The 22,109-nt window shown below is 42.4% G+C and overlaps 2 protein-coding genes across 2 annotated transcripts in view; both read left to right on the forward strand.

Annotated features, from left to right (window-relative positions):
* The window catches only part of LOC126355717 (solute carrier family 22 member 7-like), a 488,802-nt gene that overhangs the window by 60,885 nt on the left and 405,808 nt on the right, over positions 1 to 22,109 (forward strand). The window lies entirely within an intron of this gene.
* LOC126355872 (carcinine transporter-like) overlaps positions 1,333 to 22,109 on the forward strand; it is a 55,436-nt gene continuing 34,659 nt past the window's right edge. Inside the window, exons 1-3 of the mRNA XM_050006372.1 lie at positions 1,333 to 1,392; positions 5,883 to 6,051; positions 14,939 to 15,160. Of these exons, the coding sequence (XP_049862329.1) occupies positions 1,368 to 1,392; positions 5,883 to 6,051; positions 14,939 to 15,160 (416 nt within the window). The 5' untranslated portion in view covers positions 1,333 to 1,367. The remainder of the gene's footprint in view (positions 1,393 to 5,882; positions 6,052 to 14,938; positions 15,161 to 22,109) is intronic.

Here is a 22,109-nt window from a genome sequence, read left to right on the forward strand (position 1 = left end):
AACCTAAAAATTAACTTCACAATTGCAAATTCATTTCATATTCAATGACAAAAAATGATGACTTGTAATTCATATATACTTATAATTTATACACGTTGTTGTACTCTAAGTCCGACACTGCAGTCTTTGTACGATTATCTGGTTTCTTTCCTTATCCGCTTCCCAGTATCTTTCTTTCCTTTGCCAAAGCGACCTCCACAGTAGCACGCGGTGTTTCCTTTGTTGTTCTGGGAGACGACCAAAATTTCTATCCAGCTAGAGGGTGCTGTTGGTTCCAATGATCGAATGTCTGCTCCCGCAACTAACAACTCCATACTAACCTCCTTTTACAAATTACACTAGAGGTGTCTTCTGATTGGCGACATCCGCGTACAAAATAAAAGCATTCACAGTAGACGTTAGGCAAACGGGACAGAAAAGATTTTTCGCCCCTTCATAGTGTTTCTCGCGACTGGGTAGTAGCTGTAAAGCTGGTTGACACACGCTAGACCAGCCTTGTCCATGATGTTTGCCTCCAGTGTTTTTGTACTTTTCAAAAAAAAAAAAAAAAAAAAAAGAATGAAAAAGACAGAACCTTTAGCTTCCTTGCTCTGAACCTCGTTGGAAGACCTTTCTGTTTTTCATTTCTTCATGAGAGCTTCCATGCACACTTATAACTCTGCTGCATCTAGGAGGCAAGATGTGAACTGCCAGAGCTATCGTACAGTCGAAAGTCGTGGAGCACATAGGAAATCATATTCCAGCAAATGGAAAAGCTGCGCGCTGACCGCTGCGTCCGAGCGGTTCTAGGCGCTTCAGTCCGGAACCGCGGTGCTGCTATCGTCGTAGGTTCGAATCCTGCCACGGGCATGGATGTGTGTGATGTCGTTATGTTAGTTAGGTTTAAGTAGTTCTAAGTTCTAGGGGACTGATGACCTCAGATGTTAAGTCCCATAGCGCTCAGAGCCAATTGAACCATTTGGAAAGCTGCGCCCTTACGGGATACAGGAGCCGTCCAAACGCGCCCCTTTGGCGTATGGGATTAGTGCCGAAAGTGTTAACAGTCACTCGTGAACAGTCTAAGGCCTTGGCTACTCCAGTTTCTGCTCTTTTCTGTCCCAACTACAAAGTCCATCAACAAATCAATGGAATATATCCTTTAATAAGTGGCAGCGCATAATCCTGGGAGTGTATCTGCTAGCTGGACTGCCCAGCACCTCGACACGCAGGCTGAGCTGACTCTTGCTGACGCCAGGTACGGCCGCCGCCCCCAGCAGCTGCTGTGCCTGTCAGCCCACGTGGTCAGCAGAGTGCTGGTCGTGCTGTCTCCACACGTGCTGCCACTCTTCATCCTGGCAGTATCCCTCGTGTCAGCTGCGGCTGGGCCCATGGTGGAATCGGTCTTGTCTGTCGGTGAGTGTTAAAAAAACTGACATAGCTGTTACAGTAATCTCGGCAGTATCAGAAAATCTTTAGAAACGTTAGGGCAGTTTCCTCATTCCAGAACCTGGGAAAAGCGCTGTATGAACTTCAAATGCCTGAGAAGGAATGTAACACTCTCAAGGACTATGTTCAGCGACGCTTTGGTATAGTATGTGCGTACTGATGGGTTGTAATATTAGTGAATCATTTGTCACGGTCTTTGTCCATAAGATAGTGCTCAAGAGGCCTATATGTGCATCCTCAGCCTCGGCTCTGCAGGCAGTAACTGTGCTGAGTTTCGAGGTGAGTAGTGTTTTCAACATTCTTCATATGGCATAACCACGCCCCACTCACGAGAACGTACTTCTCTTGAAGGGCTTCAGCCAATTGAATGGGGCGCCATTGTGGGGATGTGGGAAGCTGGATGCATGTACACAACTGGCCATTAAAATTGCTACACCACGGAGGTGACGTGCTACAGACTCAAAATTTAACCAAGAGGAAGAGGATGCTGTGCAAATGATTAGCTTTTCAGAGCATTCACAAAAGGTTGGCGCCGGTGGCGACAACTACAACCTGCTCACACGAGGAAAGTTTCCAACCGATTTCTCATGCACAAACAGCAGTTGACCGGCGTCGCCTGGTGAAACATTGTTGTGATGCCTCGTGTAAGGAGGAGAAATGTGTACCATCACGTTTCCGACTTTGATGAAGGTCGGATTGTAGCCTATCGCGATTGCGGTTTATCGTATCGCGACATTGCTGTTCGCGTTGGTCGAGATCCAATGACTGTTAGCAGAAAATGGAATCGGTGGGTTCAGGAGGGTAATACGGAACGCCGTGCTGGATCCCAAGGGAGTCGTATCACTAGCAGTCGAGATGATAGGCATCTTATCCGCATGGCAGTAACGGATCGTAACGGATGGTGCAGCCACGTCTCGATCCCTGAGTTAACAGATGGGGACATTTGCAAGCAGGATAATGCACGACTGCATGTTGCAGGTCCTGTACGGGCCTTTCTGGATACAGAAAATGTTCGAATGCTGCCCTGGCCAACAAATTCTCCAGATCTCTCACCAATTGAAAACGTCGGGTCAATGGTGGCCGATCAACTGGCTCGTCATAATACGCCAGTCACTACTCTTGATGAACTGTGGTACCGTGTTGAAGCTGCATGGGCAGCTGTACATGTACACGCCATCCAAGCTCTGTTTGACTCAATGCCCAGGCCTATCAAAGCCGTTATTACGGCCAGGGGTGGTTGTTCTGGGTACTGATTTCTCAAGATCTATGCACCCAAACTTCGTGAAAATGTAATCACATCTCAGTTCTAGTATAATTATATTTGTCCAATGAAGACCCGTTTATCATCTGCATCTCTTCTTGGTGTAGCAGTTTTAATGCCCATTAGTGTATCAACGGACTGCTGCACATGTTAGGCACAATGTACCGATGGGCCGTCGCTGCTTTCAACAGTGGCCTCTGCAACATTCCCACACCTGTATACCAGGTTTTGTACATTTGTGCAGGGAAGACTCGCGTCAAGATCGACGCAGTTTGCGAGCAGCGGCGGACCCCCGAACATCATGCAGGGCCGAAACTGTGGCACACGTTGCACCTGCTGTATCACGAGGCCTCAGTAGCAGCCGTCTGCTTGCAGCGGGATTAAGTTCACACGTGTCTCTGGCCAGACTACCTATGGCTACTCTTGTGTCCTGGAAGAGTTGACTGGCGAGATGATTGGCACTCTGTTGTCTTCAGTGATGAGAATGGGTTCTGTCTGCGTGTGAGTGATGAAGTGTGGCGTAGACCCAGTGAGCTGCCCATACCAGAGTGCACTCTCCCACATCACACAGGTCCCATCCCAGGCTTCGAGGTGTGGGGGACGTGAGTTACAACTCGCCATCACGCTTGGTGTTTCTGAAGGGTGAAGTAACCAGCGCCCGCTACATCGGGCAGGCTGTTATCCTTGGGCTACTGCTATTTCTACGACAGAACGCTGATGTCCCCTTCCAACAGGACAATGCACGGCCAGATGCGGCGGCTGCGGCGCAACACGCTTCTAGTGGTGTAAAACAACTTCTCTGGCTAGCAAAATCACTAGATGTATTGGCAGTTGATCTCGTAAGGAACGTGTTGTAACTTATTCATTCTCCAGGATCTGCAAGAATTATTGCCGAACTACAACAGAAGGTGCAAAATGCCTGCTGCAATCTATCGCTGGATGCTATTCAGCATCCTTATGATCGTTTGCATGCGAGAATACACGCTTGCATTGCCGCCAGAGGGGATACACTGTGTATTGATGCAAATGTATATGCAGCCTTTACTGTGTTTTGTGTGTTTAATTTGGTCTGAATTTGTTATCATATCATATTCTCATACACTTCTACAACGGTCAACTACCCGTCACCTCACTTGTCAATCAAATGATCTTGATAGTGATGCGTTTTTTCCTGCAGAATATATTGGAAAATACTACATGAAAGAGCCTTCCACAAATGTGTCAAGCCAGAAACTCGTAAAAAATTTTAAAATATACTTGATATTTTTCTACACACTTTTATCCTTATCAGATAATGTACTGTAACATCTATTCAAACAGCAACAAATGGCTTTGAATTGCTTTAGAGATTTCCATAACAGGTTTAAGAAGCATTTCTATCTTAGGTACAGCTGCTTCAAAAAGCAGCTGTTTCCGTGGCCCCACGCCTATACAATACCCAAAAATAGTTTTCCATCACCTAAATCTGTGTTAACATGTATGGATTTAGTTTCTACAAGATAAATGAATAAAAGTATAAAAACCTAAGAAGGAAAGATAAAATACTGATTTTATCCCTGTCACGCATAAATTATTAACAAGTGAGAAACTTTTTTTGAAATGAAGTTTATATAGTAAACAAAAATGTGTACTACCGAAAAATTTAAAGTTTTACTCAAAGTTGCTATTTACAAACAAAATACAGACATGTCGACTGGAGTGAACACTATGGACTTGAGAACTCTTCAGTCTTCATCTGTTAATTATATCTTTTTTTTTCTTTGGAAACTGAACGCAATTTGGGCACAGAGGTTCCTTAAATGCAATGCAAACATGCTTAGTTTTCCTTTTGCACATTTCATAGCGACATCCGTTTGCATTTTTTATGTCCAAAAGTTTCGGCCAATGATTCTGTTGCTGAAATCTCACTTCAGCTGTCGCTTTACAAACTGGTCCCTTTTCCTGCGATCTTGGTGTAGTAACTGGTCTCCCTCTGCGTCATGGTGACTGACCGTGTTTTCCCAGGTTTATGAAGGACCGTGGCACTGACGCCTTGAAATAAAGGTGACAGATGTCATTTCTTGCCTGTCTACTTTCATGTTTTCCGTGTCTGTGTGAAAAATATCATCCTGCAAATTCTGTACAAAGCACATTCGACGGTTAATCGTACATTGCCCTCATGTTCTGGCATATTGTAACTCATTGTATTATCGAATAAAGTTATTCACATCTGTATTTGACGATATCTGACTCGGGCTTTCCAGGCCTGTCTCTAGTCCTTGAAAACTGTGTCTGCAGATCAAAGCTTCCAGATGGAAAGCAGTTTCGGTGGCTTACCCGATTGCAGGCATATTTTTGTGAAACCACTATGTGTGTGGTCGTTTAGTTCTAGATAATTATAATTACAGTACTTGTTGCGACAACATATATTAGCAAATACCCAAATAACATTGGAAATTCAGTAAAATTCCATGCAAATATATTTGTCTTTTCATCACATAACCTTTCAAATGTAATATGTTCGAAATAGTATGGCTAGTGTTTTGAAAACATAAAAAGTAAGCGGTGTTCGGTCCAGTAATTAACCGATGACGGAGCTCGAACACTAACCACATGAGCACAATTATATCATGGTCAGAGTCGCAACGCTCTGGTACATCACTGACGGGTAAAACATCTCTCGCCGTTTTCTCGAAATTGCCCAAGTAGTACGCCTTACTATTTACACATTCTGCTGTCCTAATGGACTACTAAAAGTGTACAAAGTTTGAAGTAAATCCATGATACGAACGCCGTGGCCTCTCCTTGTAACTTTAAATGCAGATTACGTCTAATATAAAAGCCAATCATGTAAATGATCAGTATGAACCTGTTGACTTCGCAGTATATCACAGATGTGACCAATGCTATATGTCAAGAAATGAACCAAAATTCATGAAAACTGATGGCAACTGGCTGCAAACACAGTAACATTTTCAATGTGAATAACATTTGTACTCCCAACGGCGATGGACAAATGCCCTTGGCTTAGTAAGCGCTTCTCGTCTACGGTTTTAGGCTTTCTTTAAAAGTTAGTTATTGTGAAACCACTCATACTGCTATTGTGTCTATCCCGCAAGTGAACTACTGAATCGTCTCCGAAACATCTTTAAAGTGACGTCTGTGTTATTTGATACCTAAGATAGAAAGGATTTGACGATTCTTCCTCGTGTTTCAGGTTTAGAGCTGACTGATGTCAAGCACCGCACTGCGATCAACCGCTACGAGTGCTATAGTGAGGCCGCCGGAATGATGCTTGCAGGTCTCGTGGCATGGGCAGTGCCCAATTGGATCTACTTCGTCTCGGTTGTTACCCTATGTTGTTTTGCGTTATTCTTCTTCTTCAGGTAAGACACGAAAAATAAAAGATGCATGGGAATGCGTAAAGATACAATAAATATTAACATATTATATTCCGAGCGGAATGAACAGTGGACGACGAAAATACACAGATTTTCTTTAGTCGGCGAGTCTTGTCTACGGGCAGAAGTACGACAGGAGATTATTTTTTCGAGCCAAGCGTCTAGAAAGCTGTGATGTGAAGCACGTAACGAGATACACAGCGTATCCGATTGTGTCGTATTATTGTAGAATAGAGTGGTCCGTTGGTGCGTGTGTGTAATGGGACATTGATCGCAATTAATAAAACTTTTCGCTGCATAATCTGCAGAGGCCAAACATATGATGGCGTTGGGTATTCCCAAACAGGTGCCACGTACGTCATCAGCCATATAATGAGAGTTACATACATGTACTAGCCACGCTCCTGTTCAGTGTACTGTGGTATGCAAATGATTAGCTTTCCAGAGCATTCACACTGGTTGCCGCCGCTGGCGACACCGACAACATTCTGACATGAGGAAAGTTTCCAACCGATTTCTCACACACAAACAGCAGTTGACCGGTGTTGCCTGGTGAAACGTTGTTGTGATGCCTCGTGTAAGAAGGAGAAATGCGTACCATCACGATACCGACTTTGATAAACGTCGGGTTGTAGCGTACAGCGATTGCGCTTTATCGTATCGCAGCAGCTCGCCTTGGTCGATATCCAATGACTCTTAGCAGAATATGGAATCGGTGGGTTCAGGAGGGTAATGCGGAACGCCCTCCTGGATCGCAAGGGCCTCGTATCACTAGCAGTCGAGATGACAGGCATCTTATCCGCATGGCTGTAACGGATCGTTCAGCCACGTCTCGATCCCTGAGTCAACAGATGGGGACGTTTGCAAGACAACAACCATCTGCACGAACAGTTCGACGACGTTTGCAGCAGTACCGACTATCAGCTCGGAGACCGTGGATGCGGTTACCCTTGACGCTGCATCACAGACAGGAGCGCCTGCGATGGAGTACTCAACGACGAACCTGGGTGCACGAATGGCAAAACGTCACTTTTCGGATGAATCCATGTTCTGTATACAGCATCATGATGGTCGCATCCGTGTTTGGCGACATCGCGGCGAACGCACATTGGAAGCGCGTATTCGTCATCGCCATACTGGCTTATCACTCGACGCGATGGTATGGGGTGCCATTGGTTACACGTCTCGGTAACCTCTTATTCGCACTGACGGCACCTTGAACAGTGGACGTTACATTTCCGATGTGTTACGACCTGTGGCCCTACGCTTCATTCGATCCCAGCGGAGCCATAGATTTCAGCAGGATAATGCACGACCGCTTGTTGCAGGTCCTGTACGGGCCTTTTTGCATACCGAAAAAGTTCGACTGCTGGCCTGGCCAGCACGTTCTCCATATCTCTCTCCAATTGAAAACGTCTGGTCAATGGTGGCCGAGCGACTAGCTCGTCATAATACGCCAGTCACTACTCTTGATGAGCTGTGGTACCGTGTTGAAGCTGCATGGGCAGCTGTATCTGCACCCGCCATCCAAGCTCTGTTTGTCAATGCCCAGGCGTATCAAGGTCGTTATTACGGCCAGAGGTAGTTGTTCTGGGTCTGGTTTCTCAGGATCTATGCACCCAAATTGCGTGAAAATGTAATCACATGTCACTTCTAGTGTAATATATTTGTCCAATCAATACCTGTTTATCATCTGCATTTCTTCTTGGTGTAGCAATTTTAATGGCCAGTAGTGTAGAATTAACTTCCACTTACTAAACTCACCATTTCTCCAACCAAGACCCGACAGTTTTCAATGCTGTCTATAGGCTGAGACAGTGTTTGATGTTTCCCAGTACTGTGACAGGATAGCTGTGTGCCGCGCGGGTTAGCCGCACGGTCTTGGGCGCCTTACCATGGTTCGCGCGGCTCCTCCTGTCGGAGGTTCGAGTCCTCCCTCGTCATCAGTGTATGTTAGTTTAAGTTAGATTACGTAGTGTGTAAGTCTATGGACTGATGACCTCAGACGTTTGCTCCCATAGGAACTTACCACCACCACCAACAGCTATGTCATCGGTGTGGATGTCTACCTTCACGGGGTTATGGAGGCTTCGCTCAGGATTCCGTATGCTTCCCTGAGGTGCTCCCGCCTATTTACCATATAGTGCTGACCGTTTGCCTCTATTCTCTTGAAGCTTTTGTCAGTGACGCATGAGTGAGTGACATGTATGTCCCCGTGCGGAATTACAGTGCCATTCGGCTTTTACTCAACAGCACTGCTGAAAGAGCCCAATAGGGTGATGATACTGTAATTTTGTGGGAGGGAGTTGTCTTTCCATGCCTTCCTGAACATCAGGAGCTTGGCCACATTTCAACGTACAAGGAAATTGTGGTGTTTGAGGAAAGTAATCTCCATGTCTGTAAAATATTCTAATGTTGTGTGAATAAGCTAGCTTATGAATGCCATCTGGACCAGTTTCTTTCCTAGGATGGGATACTTGATAGTTACCATGATACGCCTGGTTTTGGGTAACCCTATGTCGGCTAACTGCGAACGTCATGTTTCTCGCAGATATATTTGGTTACGTAGACATATATACAGTATGTATAATATTTATTTGTAAGCGGGTGCTTTTCGAGAATATTTGGTATTAGAATTTAGGTAGTTTCTCAGTTTGTGCGGAGAAGGTAAGAAAAAAGAATAGTTTCGCAGTTTGTGCGAAAAAGGTAAGAAGAAAGCCTCAGAGTAGTGGTTTTTTTTCGATACTAAAGCGTCGACCAGTAATGTGCTTTATAATCAATCCCAGAGATGTTGTTCAACGTAAATTGTTAATTTGTAGTCTCTGATTTAGTCTGCACTGATATACGACGTTTCCCTTCTGTAAATAAAATTTACAATATTTGAATCTTCGTCAAGTATTTTATGTTTTAGGTTTTCCAGTAGTATGCAGTTGACTAGTCCTAGCTTATGCTCGTTGGTTTTATGTATCTCATAATTTACAAAAAACGCCTTCATTTAACTTCTTCCGTTTCTTTCCTTAAAGATAAAAACTAGAAATATGCAGAAATATTTCATTCGTATCATTTAACTTCTTCACGTTTCTAAGATTTTTTTTCAGATTTGCAGTATCATAAACTCAGGCAAAACATACAGCTTTTGTGTTCCATGTTGGTTCATACGACAAATAAACTTACACGAAGAAATGCAGATGGGAAGTGAACATTGCAAAAGTTTCATTCATAAATTTTTTCATGTCTTTCTTTTTACAACTACGTTAATAATGGTCGAAAATAATATCTTGCAGCGATCGCTGGTTTTCGCTATAGGTGTCACTCCAGTCCCATTTCCTTCAGCATGGAACATAAAATACTAAAATTTTATTATTATTTCGCAAAACTGTATCGGTTTAAAACACTTTAATTATATTGTAAAAGAAATATTTACCTTACAGACGGCAGTGTGATCGAAACACAGTCACATTACATAGTCCATTTGATTTCAAGTATAGTTTGTGTGATGTCAACGTGGCGTGCCTGGGCAACAATTGTAGTAGTTGTGTCTAATGGATCAAAACTGCCCTGGAAGAATGTTCCGCCGGGTTCCAGAAGACTGGGATATTATCTTCGCTTACTGGTTCACCGCCCCGGCAGATTAAACACACTTCTGCAGGTGGTGTCCAACCCAGTGAGTGTCTGACCCCATTGTGGGCTCTACGAGTAGAGACGTTTGTTCCGCACCTCAGTTCGCACTGGGGCGTTTAGCGATAAGATTTCCAGCAGCAATGCCACGCGGCGCTATGTCGAGTACCCTGTTTTTTATTCGCCTTGACAGGTGCAGACACTGATTTCTCAAGTTCCGTCACCTCTATTTCACTGTCTTGGGTGGCCGTTTCTCGATCGGTTCTATCAGTCTGTCGATCGGTACGACGGGCGAAGCATCTGATGCTCTTAAACTGTCTGCGAGGTTCCGGCAGCACATCAGTCACTAGTGCCATGTGTGTGTGCTTCTCATTGCTGAACATGATCGCTTCGGACCTCTTATGAAATACCACACTGGCATTCTGAAACAGGACCTGTATCTATGTTTCTCTGCTAGAATGTTGTCCATCGATTCGTGTGAAGAGCGTTTTGATGAGTGTTTTGCTTGATAGCCACCCTTTACTAAGCTCAGTCACAAGCAGCTGTGTGATGAAAGAAGCTACTCTTATGACGATCTTCTTCATTCTGAGACTAGGAGAAGCGTCTGCAACAAGGGATCCATATCTATAAAGTGATGAAGAACCCGACATGGAGATTATCTGATTTGCTACAGCTGCATGTGAAGTTCGATCACATTTTCAGAATAAACGAGTGGTAATTCCTGTAGGTCATCGTCTTCTTTGAACATAATCAGTATCATTCAGCATATCCTGATATACATCAGACTGATTCATATGTGCCAACAACGATCTTGAAATAACTTCCACCCATTCCAGCATAAATCCCCAAAGGATGTGGTTGGTATGTCTCAGAGACACTCGAATATATCGTTGGCTGGTGAAATGCATTATGGATATGCGTTAACACAAGGATTAAAGAACATGTCACCAACGCTACTACTCATAGTTATGTCTAATTTAGCTATCTTCAATTCCTACAGTGCAATACAACGTGAGAGTCGTGTCTTTCATACGATGTGCTAAACCTCAACGAAATTCTAATTGATGAGTAAGTAATAAACTAGAAATGAACACGAAAAAATAACATTACTAATTTCAACTTAAAAAGGAAATATAACACTTTAAAACGACATGCACACATAGATTACGCTACGAGCATAAAATATTTTAAACTGGCAGTGAGCTGGAGTGGTAAATTCACTCGAAGATACTAGCAAACAGAATACAGACACGGTGATAAGCAGTAAACCCAAGTTCGGGTCCTGGAAGACTTTCATTTGTCGCCACATATTCATTAAATTGCATCTTCTGCGAATCAGAAATGTTCAGTCTCAGATATTTTCGCCTCACTGTACTGACACTTGTCTCTTCCTCAACTAATTATTTATCTAATTTCAATGAAATTAATTAATTTAAGATAGGGTAGTATCTTATTATTGTGGAGTTCTGTGACCAGTGTGTAGTGCGAAATGCCCTGTGGACACACAAGAACTCCATACACTCTCAGTCCTGAAAGATGTAATCCTTCTTTTCAGGATTAAATGCATAAACAAGAACACAATTTTGATATTACGTAAGTATAACAACAATACAAAAGTGATCTCTGTAATGATTACTTCAAAATGTTGGCAACTTTAATGTGTCTTGCGAGTACCAGTTGATAAAGCATATTAAGGAAAAGTTTAGAAACTATCACACCAACAGCTCTGTCCATCACAATAGGACAAGTGCCACAATGAACCTTCAAAATTTCCAAATGACTGCTATAAAGCATTTGTTAAATAATTCATACCATACCATAATGAATTATTTAGACAACATAGTGCAAGCGTTTGTAAAAATGTAACATGAATTTACAATACAACACTTACTTCATTCTACAATATACTTTCTATAATTCGCACTCTTACTGGAGAATGCGACATCATAGGTCTGTCTTATAATAGTAATAATCTTCCATCCTCCTCATAGTGAGAGGACAGCTGAAAGGTTTTAACAATCGAGTGTCCAGTCGACTGCTCTTTGTTGAATCTTTTTCTTTCAGTCGAATGAAACAACAAAATGAAACTAGTCTCTGTGGCCATGTCAGCTTTATCAGTAAGTTCACTCTCTCTCCATGTCTGAGTTATTTAACTTCATGTCAGACAATCGGCTAACACGAGTCTCAAATGACTACATCAGCCATATTAATGTTTTTACTCACTCTCTGGGTTTGAGAAATTTCATGTGCATACTTTGTCAGTATTTTCAATTACTCATGAGTCATTATTAGTCTTGACAACTATTTTAGAGACAAATATCGCACGTTATTTCAAGAAAAGTTGAATAACATGTATATGTCTAAAAATGAAGTATATTCAAAATTTATTTCTTTATTTACTTAAATACCTAATTTTCGTTTTTCTGGCATTAGCCATGGATATTTTGGTTGGTTTTAAACGGTTAATGACTGGCGATACATAATAAATTTGTATTGAAACAAATTAACAATCACTTTTTTTATTTAAATTTATTGAAACTCTCTGTCTCTCTCTCTCTGCCTCCGCTGGTTTGCACCAATCACCCTTTTTCGGTAAACGCTGACTTAAGTGATGTGAACATAAAGCATATAAGATGTAATTTTGTAAATTGTTTTGTACATAACCACTTGTTTTCGAAACATATATAGACTCTCGTCTGAGGCTCTTTTTGTGAGAAATACTTTATTAATTTCTTCGGATTTTTTAATTAAAATAGATTCACAATGTGAATTATCAGTGTAGATACTTTAAGTGGTATTGAGTTTGTCTTGAGGATCATTTTCTACCCAGTTTAATCCATCCCCATGCCACTGACCATTTCAGAATTCTGGTCAAAACACAAAACTAACTATTAATAAAAAGGCTCTTTGTAAAGACTGATGAAGAGCCAATAAAAAGCAAATACTGGAACGCCAATAACGGCGGCGACAGGCGATAATAGAGTGCAGTCAACAATAAAAGTTTAACAATGGCAAAACGATGGAATATTAGAGCTCAAAACGGAATGCATCGTTTTCCAACAACCGACTGAATTGATTCCTTTTATTCAATTGTTCCTGTTAATAATTCCTGAACTCAACATAAAGTTTGTCACTGACGAATGTCCACACAGTTTTTCAGAGTTACAAAGATTGAAGTCCATAGGAATAATGTTAATTGACCAGGCCAAATATCTCACGAAGTAGGCGTCAAACGAAAAAACTACAAAGAACGAAACTTGTCTAGCTTGAAGCGGGAAACCAGATGGCGCTATGGTTGGCCCGCTATATGGCGATGCCATAGGTCAAGCGGAGGATATCAACTGCGTTTTTTAAGATAGGAACCCCCATTTTTATTACATATTCGTGTAGTAAGTAAAGAAATATGAATGTTTTAGTTGGACATTTTTTTCGCTTTGTGATAGATGGCGCTGTAATAGTCACTAACATATGGTTCACAGTTTTAGACGAACAGTTGGTAACACGTAGGTTTTTTAAATTAAAATACAGAACCTAGGTACGTTTGAACATTTTATTTCGGTTGTTCCAATGTGATACATGTACCTTTGTGAACGGTCTCAGGTTCGAATCCTGCCTCGGGCATGCATGTGTGTGATGTCCTTAGCTTAGTTAGGTTTAAGTAGTTCTAAGGGACTGATGACCTCAGACCTTTGTGAACTTATCATTTATGAGAACGCATATTGTTACAGCGTGATTACCTGTAAATGCCACATCAATGCAATAAATGCTCAAAATGATGTTCGTCAACCTCAATGCATTTGGCAATACGTGTAACGACATTCTTCTCAACAGCGAGTAGTTCGCCATCCGTAATGTTCGCACATGCATTCACAGTGCGCTGAGGCATGTTGTCAGGCGTTGTCGTTGGTTCACGATAGCAAATATCCTTCAAATTTCTCCACAGAGAGAAATCCGGGGTCGTCAGATCCGGTGATCGTGCGGGCCACGGTATGGTGCTTCGACGACCAATCCACCTGTCATGAAATATGCTATTCAGTACCGCTTCAACCGCACGCGAGCTATGTGCCGGACATCCATCATGTTGGAAGTACATCGCCATTCTGCCATGCAGTGAAACATCTTGTAGTAACATCGGTAGAACATTACGTAGGAAATCAGCATACATTACACCATTTAGATTGCCATCGATAAAATGGGGCCCAATTATCCTTCCTCCTATAATGCCGCACCATACATTAACCCACCAAGGTCGCTGATGTTCCACTTGTCGCAGCCATCGTGGATTTTCCGTTGCCTGATAGTGCATATTATACCGGTTTACGTTACCACTGTTGGTGAATGACGCTTCGTTGCTAAATAGAAGTCGTGCAAAAAATCCGTTATCGTCCCGTAATTTCTCTTGTGCCCAGTGGCAGAACTATACACGAGAGTCAAAGTCGTCGCCATGCAATTCCTGGTGCAATCGATGGTAATGTAGCATTGTCAACACCGATGTTTTTGAGATTTCCGATTCTCGCGCAATTTGTCTGCTACTAATGTGCGGATTAGCAGCGAGAGCAGCTAAACCACCTACTTGGGCATCATCATTTGTTGCAGGTCGTGGTTGACGTTTCACATGTGTCTGAACACTTCCTGTTTCCTTAAATAACGTAACAATCCGGCGAACGGTCCGGACACTTGGATGATGCCGTCCAGGATACCGAGCAGCATACATAGCACACGCACGTTGGGCATTTTGATCACAATAGCCGTACATCAACACGATATCAGTCTCTTCCGTAATTGGTAAACGGTCCATTTTAACACGGGTGATGTATCACGAAGCAAAGACCGTCCGCACTGGTCGAATGTTACGTGATACCACGTACTTATACGTTTGTGACTATTACAGTGCCATCTATCACACAGCGAAAAAAGTGGTCCAACTAAAACATTCATATTACTTTACGTACTACACGAACATGTAATAGAAAATGAGGGTTCCTATTTAAAAAATAAACCGCAGTTGATATCCGTTCGACCTTTTGGCAGCGCCATCTAGCGGGCCAACCATAGTGGCATCTGGGTTCCCCCTTCAAGCTAGACGAGTTTCGTTCTCTGTAGTTTTTACCTGTGATGCTTATTTCGTGAAATATTTGGCCCGGTCACTATCAGTATTAAACTGACACATTTAATATTGTTGTAAAACTGACCAGTGGACACTACTACTACTGTGATTAGTACTTACAGGAGACTTGTACCTTTTTTGTGACAGGTGGTTCCCCGAGTCTCCGCGCTGGCTGGCGTGCAGGGGTCGCGAGCAGGAGGCGCTGGCCGTTCTGCGTCGCATAGCAGCCACCAACGGCTCCACGGTGCCCCCGTTCGCCCTGCAGGTGATCCAGACCGTGGGCAAGAGCAAGACAGACAGGAGGGGCTTCCTCTGCATCTTCTCCAGCTGGAACGTCTTCAGGAACACAGTAATCCTCATCGTTGCCAGGTGCTTACCAAATAACTTTCTGACTCCTCTATGTTCTACTAGAACCTAGCAGCTAATTATCTGCAGTCTTTCCAATTTGCTGCTTCAAGGGGAGTACTACGGTGTCATGAAACACACGAAACCTTCTTAATTTCCTTGCAGTCTGTTCAGAGTAAAAAATGACCGGAACTGTTGTGTCACCGGGTGACAACTTCCAACTCCTGTGCTGCGTGTGGGATGTTTCTTCCCGTACTGTGGCGGGCTTGGAATTAGGAACGTCCAGAGCTAACTACACTTCATTTATTGATTGATGCCTACGTACAGCAATACGGTCGGCAATGCCGTGGTGCGGCCACTGTCTCACAGACAGTGTGTAGCGATGGAACGCGAACAGCAGATGACTGCGCGAGCGATCTTGCTCAGTATGTAAGAGCTGTGTCAGCTTATAACTAGTTATATTTTACATATCTGTAACATTTTAATTGCGACACGTGTGTCTAAGATTCCGCTATAAGTGGAAACAAAGTATCGAATCCAAGGATCAGTTACAACCTGATCGCTATCGCATGAGTGTTTGTTACAACGTACAACAACTATCTAAATGTAAAAAAAAAAAATGGTGATAAATTAAAATCTCTCTGTAGTTAGTCGTAATTCTGAATGCTAAGATATGGCCTGAAAGAATTTAATGAATCTAAACCGAAGAATAAAATGGTCGCCAGCACAAAAAACGAGCGAAAGTTAATTTTAGTAAATGACTGTAATGACTTAGACGCGATGTGAATATCGTGTGGCAAAGACGAAGGAGTAACTTGACAAAATGCAGGAGCACTTGCTTACATGTAAAAGACACGTGTGACATGAAAACAAAAGACGTTAATTTGGAATCCAATGACCTCAGTTACCATAATGATCACGAACCACAAGTAATGACTAGCTACTCTTTATGGAAACTGTACTGTATTATGTAACTGTTACGTTACGATAACGCTGTCTGAAAAGATGCTTAATCGTGACAAAAACTGATTATTATTCTTTCCTTGTTATTATGCACCTGATTCCTTTTCAAATAGATGCCGCAAAAACTTTCATTCACTGCAACAACTATTTTTCACTACCAATGAGTGTAACATATGAACTTTAATATCATTTACAAAACACGACATACAGTTTTAAAACTACTTTGACCACATGAAAGCCAGCATACTTCTATCATAGAATACGAATTTAATTTTAAATCACTTTTAATTTAAGCTGACTGTCTGCAGTAGTAGTGCAATAGTATATTAGAAGCTGTAGTTACTACTGCCTTTTATAACAAGTTGAAAATGAACTACAAATTTGTTTAGAGTTGGCTTCTTTTGACCATTTGTTTCACTTGCGACTTTCTCGGAATTTACGGTGAAAGCATAGCATCTTGCTGAAGGTTAACGTGTCGCGTAAGTAAAGGTTATCCAGACAAGTTTGTTCTTTGACTAAACACAGTAAAATGTTCCAAAAAGTTACTAAGATTACACAACTACAAGATACTGGCAGGATCTTACTTTGCGATGCATTGCTTGTGTCTCGAAGTAGTGCTTATCATGAGATCTATGAGGTTCTTCTTGATTATCGAGTAGCTTTAATTAATTTCGGCCACACAATATTCTTAATTAGTTCCAAAATATTCTTGCGACTATGTGCTTTGCCCACATACTTGCAGATACGCTTATAATTTGCATGGCCACATATTACAACATTTTTTTACGCAAAACACTCTGGTATTTGCACGCCAACACATGCGTCTGTGCCACACTACAGATGCTTTGCAACTAATTCTCTGTTTTCAACTCTGCGATTGCACGCACTCTCGCCAACGATGTTATTTTCACACTAAAGATATTCTCTATGGTATATTCAATAAAAACTTCCCTGACGTGTCCGACCTATTTACAACAATGATTTGACATGAATAATTCTCACTTGTCCTATGAAAGTACGTTACATTTGGGTCTAGTGAAGCAGCGGGTACAACCAATGACGTCAGAATTGGCCAGAGAGCATGTATTACACAGATGAAAGAGCTGACAACTGTTCAGAAACAAAGGAATACGACAGTCGAAAAATATAATTGACATATATCAAGGCAAGTAGTATTTTCACGTTAAGGATATAGGGTGTTTGTATCGTATTATTTCTGTGGAAAATGAAGGGGAAAAATGTATGGAAATATTGGTCGCATAGAATTCGTACCTCACGTCGTATCTCGAACCTCATTCGAACTGTATTGGTTAACTGCAGTACGAGATACAAGTTTAATGTACGGCGATTTCTTCGTTCTCATTAGCATTAATTCTGTTGTTCAGTTGAACTATATAGGTCAACTGAAGCACGGGATACAAATTTTACATGTGTTGTTTGTTTCGCCTCCGCTATCACTAACAGTCTGTTGTTACGTAGATATGAGTTCTACCGATGGCAAAACGAGCTACGTCCATAATATTTGTACCCCATACTTTCGTTGACCTATATATATGTACACCGCTAACGAAAACGTGGAAATGGACGTACGTTACATTTGCACCCTGTACCTCAGTTGAACTACACGAAGAGGCAATAAGACTACACACACAGAATTTGTATCCCTTACTTCACTAAGGGGTACAGTTTTTTTTCGCCTTTGATGCTAATAGTATCGAGTGAAAGTTATAGTTTTGATCACAGCAGTGACAATAGTATCCCATTCTTTAGTTGAGCTGTATAGCTATACACAACATTTGTATCCTGCTCTTGCTGTTGACATACATAGGTAAACCTCATCAGTGTTACATACGTAGTTCTTTTCGAATAGGTAGCGTCAGTGTAAACGTCAACTGAAGGACGGGATACAAATATTAGTTGTGTCGGGCCTTTCGCCTTTAGTATTGCTAGCACAGATCCGGAAAACTTGTACTGATAGCAGGGCTGGGAAACGAAAGAAAAGCGACAGAGGCGAAATTTCTATTAGGTAGTGGAGAACACGAAAACATACGTAATGGCGTAATAAAAAAAATGAAATAAGTCAAAACAGTCAAATGCAGCAAAAGAAAGAAGTAGAAAACTAAACTTACCAGACGGGAACTTCTTAAAAGAACCAAAGCTCAGCTCGCCTCGAAAGACGTCAACAAAAATCACATACCCACATACACAACAAGCAAAACATTACGAAAACGCTCACACACACACACACACACACACACACATTCTCCCTACCCCCATCCTAATGTGAAATTAGCTAACATACGGGTACCGGTACTACTTTAAACACCCCATCCTCACAATCTGAATCTACAGCCCCCCCCCCCCCCCCCAAACCCATAATCCCACCAGAAGTTCCCCCCTGTTGTACTTCCTTTTGCCAAAATGCTACTCGTCATTTTAGACCATAACACACGGTCCCCTATATCTCGCGTATTTCCTGCAAAAAGAGTACCAGTCCACAACTGTTCGCTTACTCACACAACATTCGTGGACACACAGCCACACAGGATATCTCAAACACCATCAGTACGTGATTTTCATAATGTCTCTCAAGTCGAGCTTAGAGCTTTCTAACCACGTCCCTCGTCTAATGGGCCGCCACAACCGACCTTTCCTGTAGCGCCATACGAATAAGTCGTGAGTACGGCGACGAGATACACTTGTGAGGCGCATATGTTCGCCGCGCTAACGACATCGAACATACTCGGCAGCGAGACTACACATTCGGAAAAAACAAATCGTGGCCAACATGTCTACGCCCATAGCTTCTCTTAAATCATCTATGTTCATAGTGTAAGTAGGCTGTTTACATTTTCTTATTGGTAACGCCACGTAGCGCTCTGTATGAAAAAACACTGGCTGTGCTGTGCGCAGTCTGTGGCTAGTTTGCATTGTTGTCTGCCATTGTAGTGTTGGGCAGCGGCAGCTGGATGCTAACAGCGCGTAGCGTTGCGCAGTTGGAGGTGAGCCGCCAGAAGTGGTGGATGTGGGGAGAGAGATGGCGGAGTTTTGAATTTTGTAAGACTGGATGTCATGAACTGATATATATATTATGACTATAAAGGTAAATACATTGTTTGTTCTTTCATTTGCTAACTGTGCCTATCAGTAGTTAGTGACTTCTGTAGCTTGAATCTTTTAGTTAGCTGGCAGTATTGGCGCTCGCTGTATTGCAGTAGTTCGAGTAAAGAAGAATTTTGTGAGGTAAGTGATATGTGAAATGTATAGGTCAATGTTAGTCAGGGCCATTCTTTTGTAGGAATTTTTGAAAGTCAGATTGCGTTGCGCTAAAAATATTGTGTGTCAGTTTAAGCACAGTCTTGTATAATTTTTCTAAGGGGACGTTTCATAATAGGAACAGATAAATCAATAACTACAAAGGAAAATGAGATACTAAAAATTGTCCTAAAATAAGAACCTAATATTCCAAATTACCTCAATATCACTAAGAATGAAAGAAAGTACGGAATGAACTGCAAACAAACAATTACTTAAATAAATGCACACCAAGAATGTTTTCAGCAATATGCAGCGATCTCTTTTAAAATCACATTCAATTATTTTAATGTACAATGATAGCGCTTATCCGGAACACCGAACTGTTTTATTACCTATGGCCGAAAGTTAAGACATTATTATCTATGAATAATGTAAGACGTCATTGGTCAAAGCCGACGGCAGTATCCACTGCTTCAGTAGACCCTTTTATTTTCATAAGCACTAATTACTGACAAAATTCATCAAGACATGTATCTACAAAAAAACAGTTATGAACTCGAGAAATCAAGTTGCTGAAATATACGTGAGGTAACGCTTCAAATGATTCTGAGCACTATGGGATTTAATATCTGAGGTCATCAGTCCGCTAGAACTTAGAACTACTTAAATCTAACCAACATAAGGACCTTACAGACATCCGTGCCCGAGGCAAGATTCGAACCTACGACCGTAGCGGTCGCGCGGTTCCAAACAGAAGCGCCTATATCCGCTCGGCCACCACGGCCGGTCTGGGGTAACGGGTTGTAGGGTTCACAATCTCTCCTTACAGACCCCGTTAGATAAGCTGGCAAGCGTTTCCCACAGTCCGTGGTGACTAGCACAGAATGAGCAGGCGCTCGTCTGTTTTAATGTCCACTAGTGACCTATCATGACGTCATTTTCCCGCCAGGATTCCGTGGTCGATTGGTCGCCCCCTCGGGGAGCCCACCCATCCGTGGCTGCAGAGGCGTAGCATCATCACCTCTATCGCGACGCTCCTTCCGGCCAACTTAGGCGCCATTGTTACCCAAACAAGGGAAACACCTATCACCCTCCTATCTCCTTTACACCCGTCTATTTCTCGATGTTGGTGGATACACAGAAGTGGTAACGTTTTACTTCTTGCCATCCCACTTCTTCCTCCCCACTCCCCTCTCTATCGCCCGCCCCCCTCTCCGTCAGCAGTTAGAGATCGAAACCTGTACAGGTGGTAAAGACTGGCCTGCCGTGGAATGTTCGAATAAGAGCAATGTGGGCAACTGTGTTACGAGTACGATGCTGCAACTTTTACTTGCTGCTGGCCCTGGTAACGGGCATAAATCTCTTTTTCGTTTTCCCTTCTTGGATGTAAGAAATGGTTTCCGTAAAATTTCGCACTGTTGCTCCGTTTTTACCTCCTACAGCTTCCTCAAATGGTGATAATATCTTCCAGTTCAGCTATCTAGTATGCCGAGAACTTGATGCACTCGTGTGCCTTCGAAATGTACGCCGCTTCTGCGTAAGGCACCACAGTATTCCAGTAATTATTGTGACACTATTACTCAGCATCTTCCCTATCGTTATGTCAGGTCCATAGAACAATAAGAAATTTGTCATGTTCTGCAGTTTACTTGTTGGTGTTCAACGCTTGTCCATAATTGGTGCCATTCGTAATTAATGACCAAGATGTTTTATTAATTCGAACTTGAATATAGTAACTTAGTCTGTAACTAAAGTCTCCGCAACAGAATACTATGATGACTGCATCGGCCTGAAGTATGCATGGTACACGGTTGCTCACATACTGCAACACGTCCTGTCTATGTGTCCACCACCGGTACTGTTGGGCTATACGTCACCTTGTTGTTGTACAAGCTCAGCGTCCGGCCATCACAAAATCATGCGCTTCCTTTATACAGTTCATTCCACGCGTGACTGGTACCGCAATACAAGGTCCGAGTTTTGTTTCTTTACAAATGACTTTTCACGCTCAGTGTACAGTGGTTGTGCTGCAAATAGCTGGCTGTCCACTTCAGCAGCTTGTGCCTTTTGCCATTCTGCAAAAGCGATACCCTCACATCGTTCATACATACCTTCCTACTAAGACTATTGGAATTTTCATGTGCCTTAACATGTCGATGAGTCACCTGAAAATGAAGTTGCAAGACGGGTGTTTAGTCTTTCCTTAACTATCGCTTCCAGACCAACTCTCATCATCATCATCATCATTTAAGACTGATTATGCCTTTCAGCGTTCAGTCTGGAGCATAGCCCCCCTTATAAAATTCCTCCATGATCCCCTATTCAGTGCTAACGTTGGTGCCTCTTCTGATGTTAAACCTATTACTTCAAAATCATTCTTAACCAAATCCAGGTACCTTCTTCTTGGTCTGCCCCGACTGCTCCTACCCTCTACTGCTGAAGCCAAGAGTCTCTTGGGTAACCTTGCTTCTCCCATGCGTGTAACAGGACCCCACCATCTAAGCCTGTTCGCCCTGACTGCTACATCTATATAGTTCATTCCCAGTTTTTTTTATTTCCTCGTTGTGGACATCATCCTGCCATTGTTCCCATCTACTAGTATCTGCAATCATCCTAGCTACTTTCATATCCGTAATCTCAATCTTGTTGATAAGGTAACCTGAATCCACCCAGCTTTCGCTCCCGTACAACAAAGTTGGTCGAAAGATTGAACGGTGCACAGATAACTTAGTCTTGGTACTCACTTCCTTCT

The sequence above is a fragment of the Schistocerca gregaria genome, chromosome 3 (genome assembly GCF_023897955.1).
Source record: "Schistocerca gregaria isolate iqSchGreg1 chromosome 3, iqSchGreg1.2, whole genome shotgun sequence".
Taxonomy (NCBI): Eukaryota; Metazoa; Arthropoda; class Insecta; order Orthoptera; family Acrididae; genus Schistocerca; species Schistocerca gregaria.